We start from the raw sequence: 13,000 nt of genomic DNA, 5'->3' as shown, positions 1-13,000 counted from the left end.
TCAATTCCAATATTGAACTATTGGAATTTATTTCAAGGGTGATCCCACTGTTTTGTCTGTGATTTCAGTGCAATATGCAGGGCTATTATTGAGTTGTCTAGTTGTGCTCTTAAAACTTGGCAATTTTATACACAAAATTGTTAGTCTGTAAAATTGACAAGTTTCGAGAGCTCATAATATGCTCTCAAGGCCCGTTTAAGCAGCTTTCCAACCAGGCATATATCCAGAACGGCAAAATGAGTTCACTATGAAGTTAAAATAATATGGTCATTCATTATAAACTTCAGTACTTATTTATTTTTCCCGGCAAAACAATGAGTCCTGGTAGGTGCATGTAAGTTTAGGTACTGTATCCAGAAACGCATATAAATAACGATAAATATAAGAAATATTTATTTTTAACTTACAACTTCATATAAAGATATATGTTGCAATTTTAAAGGCTCATAGCCTACACTAGTAGTATTTGGTAGGAGATATCTAGCAAATAACTCCAATATATCAGGGTTTTCCTTCTTAACATACTCTTTGAGTAAATCTGCAAAAAAGAAATATAGTAAATATTATACAATATTTTTTTTATAATATTACAAAATATGTCAATGAGTTTAAAATATTTTTATAACAAATGAGAAATAAAATGGTTTCCCCTTTTCATATTTAATTCAAATCAATGTGCAAAAAGTCTCTGAAAGATCCCGACAATAAAGTCGAATTTCAAAATTCTATTCTTAGCACACAATAGCTATTGACTAAAGCTTTACACGCGTGATGTTGTATTTGCTACTAAAAATATTTTCAGTGAATTCTTATATAACCTATTTTCTATTTTTCCCCAATTTCAGCTACCTTAGTACTTAGCTTTTACTTAGTAATTTTGACTGGTATAGACAGTCAGAACAATGTTATAAATATAGTTTAAGAAGCTTGAGAGTGATTGTTTATAAAATCTCTGCCTTTTACTTTTAAAAGCATATTATATAGAGAACACACACAAATAAGCAGATCTAATTTTCTCACTCAATGATATGAAAAAACATTTGGAACTAATGCACTTTCTTATCCAAATTGACAAAATAATCAATCAAAGTGTAAAATAAATCTATGCATCAGTGCAATAGCATTGAGTATGTTTGTTTATTATTTATATTTTTATATCTACTAATAAGTAGATATAAAAATAAGTAAAAAATGACAATATAAATAACTGATAATTACCTATTAAAGGAGGTTTATGTGAATGCAAGGCACTTGGTACACTCATAAACAAATAATCATCAGGAACATGATTAACTTCACCGACTTTTCCAATAATCAGTCTTTCGTATGGCTGTTTCTTAGATCCTGTACTAAATGGACACAGAGGTTTCAACTGTATATCCACTTTCATCCAATACCATGTTGCTACATATTCTACACCCCAACTGGGAAATATCAAATTTTTCACTGCAGTAATATTACTTGGTGAATTTGTACACCAAACTGCCACTATACTATTGTCGGCTAGTAAAGTTTTCAAAGGTATTGAAGCTATATCTTCATTATACATCATGGAATAGCTGTAAAACAATAATAATAATAATAATAATAATTTATTTCAAAAATAAATGTTACATTTTAAATATAGGTAAAACTCTGCTCCCTAAATAGGTAAATCTACTTTACTTTAGGATAAGCAGTGCTCTTCCCTATATGGCACAATGACATAAAATTATACAAATAAAGAAACAATACAAGTTAAGGTACTAATACGGTAATAATTTAATTTGCCCAAAATAATATTTTGTAAATGAAATCTTGACTGTGTAATTTGTGAATGTATGGAATGGATGAGTTATTTTAAAATGGCAGTCATAACCTAACATACTACTAATAACAAATCCTCAGTTTCATCATATGTCTTACTTAATAGCCAATTACTAACAATTCTTTTGCATATATGTTTAGTTTTTGAATATATAAATAATTCCTTATTTGCCTTTTTATATAAATATGGTCCCAAAAATAATAAAAACTTCCGAATAAATGATGTGTGAAATTTATTATAACTTTTTAAAGCTTGAACATCATTAACTCTTCTTTTATGCTCAGAAATATTTGCATCAAACTGATATATAGAATGTTGTTTACTTATAGTATTAAGAATATATAATTTACGGACAGAAAGAACATTACATTTTTGGTATAGCAAGTTTGTGGGATATTGAAAATCATAGAAATTAATAACCTTTAAAACAGCTCTCTGTGCAATCTCAAGATTTATTAGAACTGTCTTAGGAGCACCACCCCAAGCAACTATACAGTAGGTCAAAAGGGACTGACACAATGTAGTATAAGTTAGTTTTAGAATTTTCATATCTGCAACTTGCCTCAGACGTTTGAAAATGTAAATAAGTTTCCTAATTCTACAAGTTAATTTATTTATATGCTGTTTAAATGTTAAATTATTATCAATAGATACACCTAAATATTTTATTAGCTGTGTTCTTTCCAAAGATTTACATGAGCATGTTCTATTGTTTTTTAGATGTAATGGTAAACAAGTATGGGCAGTAATACATAAATTAACAGACGGTTGAGTAGACTCCCGGATGGAAAATGCAAGATATTTAGTTTTTTCTGTATTTAGAGATAGAGTATTATTAGTAAGCCATTGTGTGACTTCATTAATTCCCTCATTTGCAGCACGAAATACCTCCTCCCAAGTATCTGCAGTGAAAAGGAGAGCCGTATCATCGGCATAACATATGATATTACCATGGAGGGGTTTCAGTTTACATAGATTATTTATATAAATTAAAAATAAAGTAGGGCCAAGAATACTGCCCTGAGGGACACCATAGGTTATGGGAAGAGGTTTACTCCTATAATTGCCTATTGCAACCATTTGTGTTCTATTTGAAAGATAACTCTCAAATAGTGCAAGCTGAGTACCCCTTATTCCACTTTTCTCCAGTTTATGTAAAAGTGTAGTAACAGAGACCGTGTCAAAAGCCTTAGCAATGTCCAAGAAGATCCCCAGGCATTTTTTACCCTGATCTAGGCTACTAGATATAAAATATATATATTCAGAATTTAAATGTATACTATTAATAAATGTTTCTATAGAATTTATTATTTCTACATTAAACATGGAGAGTTCATACTATAGATTAACATTTGATATTTTTTATTTGGAATAAATCCATGGATAACAGCTCTTGAAAATGAATGGCAGATGCCCATAGTCTATTGTAAATACTTAGAATCAGTAATTGCACAAAGAAGATTAATGCATGTTTGCCCTTGCCACATACATTGTATAGAATAAATAAAAGTTAGTTACATTCTATAATACAAAATCTAAATATTTATATTTTCATTTAAAATGCTTGCAATCTCTGTAAAAATAAAGAGACTCAATGAGAAAATTACAATTAAACAATACCTCAATTTATTATTAGCTCCTTTTAGTCTTCTTATATACTTATTCCACCATGGGGGGTCTGCTATTACTATGTCATATTTATAGCCAGCTAACTCATGACATTGTTTTATGACACAACTACAGTAGAATCTAAAAAACAATAAAACATACATTTGAGATACAACATGCAAGCCTATAATTATTGACATTAAGGTTTAAATATGTCTATCAATTATCTACTACCTATTGATAATACAAGTTCTGCTTAGTTTGGAACTAGGTAGTGCTATGTAATATGTCCATAGGCATATTTAGAGGGTAAACTGGGTGGACTATACCCACCCCAGGATTCAAGTAAAGCTTTGCAAAGACATATCTAAGAATATATATGTGCCTTGTTTAAGGAGCCAGGCCCCCTCCCCTGAAAAATAATCTTAAATATGCCAATAAATATGTCCAGTATTATTTATTATTAGTATAAAAATAAACTAACAATATTTATGATTCTCACTCTGGCACTTGATTTTTCTACCATGAAGAAATTAAAATGCCCACCATGTGCAAAGACTAAATAAGTTGCAAAATATAAAAATTCATTTAGAATTGATGAAAATAAAACTTACTTAAAAAGATACAGGTGAAATGAGAAGCTCATTCTTTTTAAAGTGACTTAAGACTTATTTCAATAACATTCTCCATAAAATTCAATTTATATATTCAACTTACCTAGAATTATATGGAATTAAAAATTCTTCATTCTCCACATTACACCTAACAGACCTCTCAGAGTTATTGCCACCATTAGTGCCAACATGTGTAAATGCAGTCCTTTCCAATAATTCTCTTGAGAAATCTCTGACAGCTTTCATGTTTGAAATATCACTATTATTGCATAATTTATCCTTTAAACCAGGCTCCATTTCCAATAAAAACCTTTCATACTTCAATCTAACTTTTGTGGCCTGAAAAAGTTATATTGGACATTTTTTTATCACATATGCATATCAAAATTTTTAATCCTATTATCTAGCCAAGCCAAATACAGCCACAAGGCTTTTTATGTCTCACTGAATATTTATTACAACAATCATTTATATATACATTCCAATGTTAAAAATGATTGCAATTAACTATATACATAAAGAAACAATGGTTGAAGTCTACATTTTATATATACACATTTTGTCCATAGAAGGCAAATTTTACTTAGTATAAGTTACATAGTACTTGTTACTTGGACAGATATACTGTACTATTATCACTCCCGAAAATGTACATCGACAATTATTCGTTAGATTTTTGGCCAACCAATAACAAGTATATATTTAAATCTGCAGGTAAAGACAGAAAAAAATAAAGAAGAAATAATGAAAATACAAACCTCTTCATGGAGATCATCAGAACTGTCCCTTTTTGATCTCTTTCTATTGACCGTATGTACATTGTTCAAAATATAGAATAATTTCGCAGATAACGCGTAAGAATATGTTTCTGCATTATTAGGAATATTTTTGTAGATATTAAAAATATAGTTATTATGATCTAGAAAACTGCAACCATTTGACTTGAAAATTATACTCATAATTGTAAAAATAGTGAAAGGACGCTTTTAACTTTATTTTATAGATAACTACCTAATATAAATACGATTAATTTAGAGATTAAACACTCACAAATTATTATTTTAAATAGGTACATATTAGGATAAAAACAAAATATGAGAATGAATACTATATTTTATCCGTGAGTATTAATTTTACATATATTCGTTGAGAACAATTTTATGACTTTTTGTATGGGTATGTAAAATATATAAAGTTTAATTAATAAAATTATAAATCAGTACATTAACAATCAACAATAACATTTTTTTTTTTTTTTAGTACGTTTGTTCCGTTTGGAACAGGCTAAGGTCGGAGACCATGCTGCCTAGTCTTCAAAAAGATAATTTGTCTGGAATTTTCAACAATAACAATACTTTTGACTTTTAACATGACATTTAAAAAAGCACCACAGAACAGATAAACGTACCACAGATAGGATTTTGATCTAGATAAAGAATCTAACCACATTGTCGATACGTAATGCTTCGTCTAGTTACGTAGTAATTCATCTCAGAGGTTTTTTCGGAGTATCTTGACATAAATAGGTCAAAATACTCCTAAAAAAATCTAATGCTCGTACTGATGTTATTGTATTTACTATTTTTAAAAACATTTACAACTTTAACTTACTTGGGCACTTGGACAACGTTATAAATATCTGTCAATTTTCAAAAACATTCTATTTTGATAGCAAAGCACTTTTTAAATTATGAATCAGAAACATTAAAAAATTATTCAATTGTCTTTAATCTTTATCTATAAAACTATCTCCTCCATAGATAGATAACTATATTTAATAGTTACCTATCCATCATTTTAAGTTCGAGTAAAGTGTGACAATTGACATCAATTCCATCAATTCCAGACAATTTATCTTTTTGAAGACTAGGCAGCATGGTCTCCGACCTTAGCCTGTTCCAAACGGAACAAACGTACTAAAAAAAAAAAAAAAAATCAATTCCATCAATTTCCATCAGTTGTCATCACAATTTCATATACCAGTACTCACAGATATTTATATTGTATTTATATTGTAGTCTTATTATTACAGGTTTTTCTCATCAATTTTAAGATTCGTACTCATTTTCGTAATTTATTTTCTGTCATCTATGAATGTACTCTATTTTTACAATTTAAATTTCAAATAAAATAATACTATATAAACAATAAAATTGGTAAAGTAATGTTATTACTTAAGCCATGGCTATATACCGAGGTAAGTTTGAATTTTAATAAAACGTAATAATTATTGAAAGTTCTAAATAATTGTTTTAAGTAAAAAAAATACCTAAATTTTACAAATAATATATAGTATACTTCTTACTTCAAATACTCCATCTATTCTTTTGCTGTTTTTACCTTACAAAACTTTTCGGTGCCGATACTGATCTGTTTATTAGTTATATTTGTGGTTATATATCAGTTATTGCCTATCTATAAATATATTAAATTTAAATTATAATATGCGGATTTATTATAATAAAGATTAGTTATATAAAAGTTAATAAATTTTAAAGCCAGTAGAAACTGGTATGCAGAAACACTTATTTACATTTAATTTTTAAATATTAAATTAGTGTCAGCCAACATATGCAATAGTATTTATATATAGATACGAATACGTACGAGATACTTAGTAAAATAATACTTTTGTAAGTTTTATAATCCTTACAGCATATTAGAATTTATCTATGATTTAATGTAAATATTCAACTATAAATAAAATAAATTTGATGCTATCTCTGAGAATATTTTCCATTGTTATTCTTTAAATAACAACAAATTTTATTATGATATTTATGAACTTTGGCATGTTATTTGCATCTTATTTAATAAATCACTTTCCGTAAGGTTTGATTAACAAATATATTCTTCTTATTATAAATATTTGCTTTATTTGTTTTCTTGATACTCTTTAATTCCTTAAAACCTCAAATATTATAAATTGTATACACATTATATTTCGCACAAAAAAGATTATGTACTTTTATCCTACTCAATCACTATATCCCACTTACATTGACCAATTCTCAGGCACTGCTAGTATATAAATAAATAAAAGCTCCTTAATTATAAGTGTATATTTTGAAAAACATTAACTTTTAATTATGTATTATTTATTATAAGTATATAAAATTTGAATAGTCTGCATGTTCTCTTATATTATCATAATTATAAGGGTCTATGTATTAGGTTGGTAAATTAATATAAACCTACCATTCAATTTGGTTCCACTCCACATTAACTTAGCTACTGCTCTTAAATATTTCCACCTCCACTTAGGTAGCTTCTTTTCATCAAGAACATCCTTATTTTGGGTCTTGCTCTAAGTATGGTCAATCAATCTATGTTTTCATTTCCTAGTAGTTCTGACTAGCACACTTATTTTCTTATTTTTTTCTTGTCAATTTGATCTAAAAGTGTAATTGAAAGTGTATTCTCTCTATATCCAGTAAGTGCAATATTAAAATCCTTATTAAAAATGTGAAATTGAACATATTTGATTGTTATGAAATTTGGTATATACATATTTAAATTCTGTTTTTTACTTTTCTAATAAATGTCTTGTAAATAACGATAGGCACTGGGCTAATTTCTTTATATCATAATCCTATGGATGAAGTCATGAATATAGTAATTAAAACCAAGGCAATTTGTTATGCTAGTTTTGGAGAGCTAATTTTAGCTTAATTTTCTCTCATACATTTATAGAAGTCTATCCCTATAATTAGTAATCTAATTTGTAAAATGATCCATTTTCCACTACAACTGTGCTTTATATCATTGGTTTCTGCCTATCTGAAGGAAAAAAGTATAAACTTATAATAATAATTAATATATAAAATAATATATTTTGTTTCATAACTTCATATACATTTACTTATTTACTGAATTAATACTCCCAAACTTGTAACTAAGAAGATAATAGCATTGTTAATTACAAAGATAATAAAATTTCACATTTAAAATTAATTTTATACTAGGTCCCGAACTGACCAGGAATAGTCTTTATCCTTTATTTTTATTATTTACATGTAAGTAATACACCTTTTCATCCAGTTTATAACTCATATCATGCCTACATGCCATTTTAAGCAGTTATTGATGTAATCCATATATCTCATTTATTTAAATGAAACATTCAATGAAATAAATCAAATCTTTAAGAAATAAATAAGTATGATATTTAATAAATATTTTTTTATTACTTAATAATCTTATTTATTAAACGTCGTATTTATTTTTTAAAGATCATATTTATTTCTATTAAAAATCTCAAATAATTTGACTTATTTCCTAATTATTATGTAGTAAATAATATTTCGTTAAGTTTTTATTATGCCCTTTGAGCTGATATGACAACACTTATCATGGTTATATTTAACAAACATAACTGAATAAATTTATAATCTTTATATAAATATGTAGTGGCATATACTATTGTTTCAACATATCAGATAGAGGATGTCATATCTCTAGTTTACCTCGTGATATTCTAAATACTTAAATAAATAATTCTGTATAATATTACAAGAAATATTTAAATAGAAAATAAATAGCGTTTAGAACAACTTTTTGTTTAATTTCTAGAACTTATTCTAAAAACTAAATGATCACATAAAATAAATTATTTTATTCAAGGTCAATTTTTAGTCTATATGTGCATATACATGCATTAACTTATGACTTTTAATAATGACATTAGGTATCGTAATAATATTTATAAATATTTTTTCTATATAGATAACTGTTTTTGAAAATTATTTACTGCTAAACACAAACAGACAAAAACTGTACTATTACAAACATATTGACAGACTACATAACATAGTTTCATTGAGTAAACGGCAAAAGTTGCACAAAGTAAGAGACAGCTACGAATATTGATTAGGGGTTGCTAGTGCGCTTGTGTGCGCGGCACCCTTCACACCGACAGTGTGCGCGGTGCGCGCGCTGTGTGAGTGCGTGCGTTTTGCTACCCACTGCCCATGTGCTAGCGAACTCTGCGGCCGGGTCTCTTGTGCCATACGAACTAACCGATTATTAAGACTAATGTTAATTTTACAAAAGACTCCATACCGTCTCCAGAAAACTACCCAAAAAAGAGCAACGACGGTATGCGGAGCTAAATCACCGCTGCGTCGAAACGTCCCATCAGGATCGTGAACAGCACCGTAAAAATCAATAAATCTCGTTGTGAAATAAAAAATTGCATTTTACATTTGTATTACGAGTGCCTCCTATGTCAAATATCGCGTCCGAAATAGTGTATACCAATAGTGTATTCCCGTTTCAGTGATACAGAGAGATTAAACATTCTCGATGTTTAATCACAAGTTACCGACTGACTTTCCAATGCAAACCCTCCGTAAGAAAACCAGCCCTTGCAAATGTGAGTTCGAAACGTGTTTAGTTCCAACTAAGCTTTTTCACTTACAATACTACTTATTTTATAATTTATTAATTTTGATAATACGGTAATGCGGTGTTTAGATAGCGCTATAAGTGTAAATTGGACCACGTTATCGCATCTTAGCTTTACTATATTTTGCGATTTCTGTCGTAACATGTAACATGCATGAACCAGCTAAAAGTTCACCCTACTACTATATGATACCGAGTTAGCACCGTACTTTATCATTTCACCGAGCTAGACCATCCATATCATAATTAGTGACCCCTCATATTTTGGACAGAGGGTGTGTTGTGGGCCCGTGGCGAATGTGCAGCGGTGGTGCAGCGGGGGGAGTAGCTTGCTATTTGTCGGTTTGTACGGGGAATTATGCAGGTGTGTCATTTCCAGCATCTCTTGCGGCAGTTCGGTGAGTAGTTCTGCATTTTCATACATTTCATCCTTATTGTTGTCCGTTGTATCTAGATTGACGTCGCATGCAGTGGTAATGATCCTTGTAATATTTTATCTGCTTATTGGGCTTTAGGGATCTTAGAATATTAGTCAAATTTAATTGTTGTAATGTTAATATCTCAGTCATGACCATACATCAATTTCTCCTATACCTACCTAGGAAACATGTACAAAATTAACATACCTTCCCGTTGAATACCATATATAAAATTTTTACAACTTCTAATTAGTATATAAGCTATATAGAATAGCTTTGACAAGGTTTTAAGTTTTGCGTGACTCGCCTAAGTTTGCTATAACATCTACTTACCGGTATTATGTTTCTCTCTCGAATCAGGAAAACGCGTGATTTTGTTACGATATAAAATCCAGTGTAATTTCTAACATAAGATTCCTAACCAATTCACACGAGGCCTGTAAAATTCATGGTGTTGTTCATATTTGATATATAGGACTGTCATCAAATTCTGCCAGCTTGTTTGTCACACCCTACCGAAATATTCGTAATGTATATTAATTACCTAAATAGTATTCAATCCGAAAATATAGCCATCTTTAATAGACTAATAAGAAAATCTAGTAGCTCTCTCTCTTCATTTAAGTACCAGCAAGATGGCTGAATAGTTCACCCAGAAAACTGGAAAATATATACCTACATTAATTACATTTAGAATTTAAATTCATGCTTGAATTTACATTAGCAGACACAAGCTAGGACTTATTTAGAGTATAACCAATAGATATTAAAATGTTTTCCAAGATTGTTAAAAAAATTATGTGCAACAAAATGGAATTACTCGTATGTATTAAATACTTTCTCTATCACAGAACTTTATAAATGTAGACACTCCAAATCTAATTAAATAGTTAATGAAAAAGAGCGTTAATCCGTATTTTGACTGACGAATGACTTTCCTGCATTTGTACGTACGTTAGAGTATCGTTTTATTTATTATCTAGTTAGTAATATTTACTCTTTATATTTCCGGAATGTTACAATACCTATTAAAGTGACACAATCTAGTCTAGTCCCTTTAGACTAGTTAATAAACAAACCTCTCCAAAATAACTAAACACAAAAAATATGATGATCTTTATGAGTTTCATTATTACGGAATATTAATTTAAGAATACAAGTAGAGTTAATTTTAATAAGATTTAGCTTAAGATTAAACTGTCTCCACTTTTATCTTTGTGATATTTGCTACTATTGTTAGTATTTCTCGTTTTGTTTGTTACGTTTTCGCGGCTAAACAGCAATTTTATAAAATTTGACAGAAAAAATACACTTTCGATCAATTAGAATATACGACGTCGCTTATCAACTAGTACTTACCTGTACAGGATATAACAAAAAAAGGTTTTAAAGTTAGTTGTATTTATGTCTGGAAGCCCTACCCTCGCTAATTGATACAGACGGTGGCGGGGCAACAGAAAAGGGTTTACAAATGAATGAGATCAGCTAAAAGGGGATTGACTAAGACCAGCAGTGCTAATGCCAGCAATATCAGACAGCTCAACTTTCAATAGGTTAATTCTCACCAATACATCAATTTCATCCTCACCTCTCATCCCTCACTGGACCACACCAGCGCATACCAATTTCGTAGGCGGTGTTTTTTATTCATTATTATTATTATAGTGGCCATGAGTATGAACATTTAGAGGCAGAGTGAGAGAGAATTTTAAAACAGTTTCACGCAGTATCAAATAAAGTAATGAAGTTAAAAGCTAAGAGAGTTCATATCAAACAGTATACTAATCTGAGCATTCACTAATTTTGTTAATTCATTTTACACGCGGATATACGAGGTATTATAAATTCAAAGATTGTTTTAATATTTCAACCCTTGGAGAAATTGTTTAGCATTATGAATATTGCTAGTTTTCGATTTGTTACACCTCTATAACGTGAATACTTATATATCTTTAGAGCAGGATGTGTAAAAAGTTGCTCAGCTGACTTAAAATGACATAGAAACAAAAGCAAAGGACATATTGTAAACATTTATTTTTCTAACCAAGAGTTATGAACGATACTAACACCCAAATATGTATGTAGGCGTTTTTATCATTTATACAACTTAGTCACTTACAATATTGATATTATAAATTGTTTATTACTTAATTAATAATAATGTGTGATCAAAGCGTGTGTAAATAATTAACCATTTTTTGCTCTGTTTACTTCCTTGTAATGTCTATTAAACTAATGCAAAATCGAGTCAATGCTTATTAAATGATTGGGGGTAGAATTGACTTTTATTTTTGAGGATTTAATTCATACTCATATTATGATCGGTGGGTACTTACCATAGAGACCCCGCCTCCCGAGATTCTAAATTTAAAAACAGGAAATTCAATTAAACTGGCAATGATGCACCGTAAACAGGGACCGAAATAGGACAACACAATATGCTCACTTTTATTTTGCACTTTGTCCGGTTATCTTGTTTCTTGTGGCAAAATAAATACACACATGACGCCTAAAAAGTCCGAATTAAAAAGTCTTCTTCGCCAAGGTACGTAGTTATATTCGGCTTGTATTTGTGTGAATTTGTGTTTTTGCCAAATTGTTTGTTTTTTATACCGCATTATTTACATGCTCGATAACATTAGCTTTTATTAGTTGCCTTGCGTAGTAGATTTGTCAGTGTAATAGAATAACAACTTGAAATTATTTTATTTTACTTTATGGTAATACTGCTTCTTTTCTTAATGGGTGCAAATGGAATGGTAACCTCGCCTGATCTATCGGTATACGTTGGCGGGGCACCAGTAAGAGATGAAGATGAAAGCAGGTTGGTGCACCGTGATTAATTCCACAAGAATTAGTCAAAGCAGGTTGGTGCACTAATTCCACAAGAATTAGTCACGATGTTTTCCAGGGCGGACAGTGTGATGATCGACCTGACAGAGTACATGCTAGCAATGGGTCTAATAGACCCCATTACTAACCATCCCTTTCCCCGCCCCCTAAATACTACTTAGGTGCCATTTTATGACACAGAAAATATTATACTTTTTCACATTTTAATGAAATAATGAGTATTGTTGTTTTAAAGATCTATAAAACTAAAAAGTTTTAAACAATACATATTTAAACCTATTTTTGTATATTTA

General features: G+C 29.6%; 2 protein-coding genes across 9 annotated transcripts in view; one reads left to right on the top strand and one right to left on the bottom strand.

The window, feature by feature from the left end:
- Nucleotides 1-378: 378 nt before the first annotated feature.
- LOC113521673 (N(6)-adenine-specific methyltransferase METTL4) lies at nt 379-5,278 on the bottom strand. The gene is made up of 5 exons (XM_031909843.2): nt 4,788-5,278; nt 4,133-4,368; nt 3,428-3,556; nt 1,219-1,559; nt 379-538 (listed from the first exon to the last, which is right to left on the bottom strand). The coding sequence occupies exons 1-5, from the start codon at nt 4,986-4,988 to the stop codon at nt 399-401; spliced, it is 1,047 nt and encodes a 348-aa protein (XP_031765703.2). The 5' UTR covers nt 4,989-5,278; the 3' UTR covers nt 379-398.
- A 719-nt stretch (nt 5,279-5,997) lies between these two features.
- Nucleotides 5,998-13,000, top strand: part of LOC113521744 (protein disabled) — a 29,457-nt gene continuing 22,454 nt past the window's right edge. For 2 of the 8 annotated variants that reach the window (XM_052899838.1, XM_026907396.3), the window contains exon 1: nt 8,200-9,403. In XM_052899838.1, the coding sequence (XP_052755798.1) occupies nt 9,334-9,403 (70 nt within the window). In that variant the 5' untranslated portion in view covers nt 8,200-9,333. Of the gene's footprint in view, nt 6,227-8,199; nt 9,404-9,707; nt 9,834-11,979; nt 12,400-13,000 lie in introns of those variants that run through there. The other 6 variants (XM_031909795.2, XM_031909792.2, XM_031909794.2 and 3 more) reach the window with 6 other exon arrangements.

This window comes from Galleria mellonella, unplaced genomic scaffold (genome assembly GCF_026898425.1).
Source record: "Galleria mellonella isolate WM207_F2 unplaced genomic scaffold, CSIRO_AGI_GalMel_v1 utg63, whole genome shotgun sequence".
NCBI classification, from domain to species: Eukaryota; Metazoa; Arthropoda; class Insecta; order Lepidoptera; family Pyralidae; genus Galleria; species Galleria mellonella.
Note: the sequence above shows the minus strand (reverse complement) of the source record. Positions and strands in the feature narration are given on the sequence as shown.

Excerpts from the sequence above, each read along its gene's own strand:
- LOC113521673 (XM_031909843.2), bottom strand. The coding sequence starts at position 4,988 with ATGAGTATAATTTTCAAGTCAAATGGTTGCAGTTTTCTAGATCATAAT. Across the intron at positions 3,557-4,132 it reads TTAATTCCATATAATTCTAG|ATTCTACTGTAGTTGTGTCA; the intron begins GTAAGTTGAATA and ends ATTGTTTTTTAG. Across the intron at positions 1,560-3,427 it reads GGAGCTAATAATAAATTGAG|CTATTCCATGATGTATAATG; the intron begins GTATTGTTTAAT and ends ATTGTTTTACAG.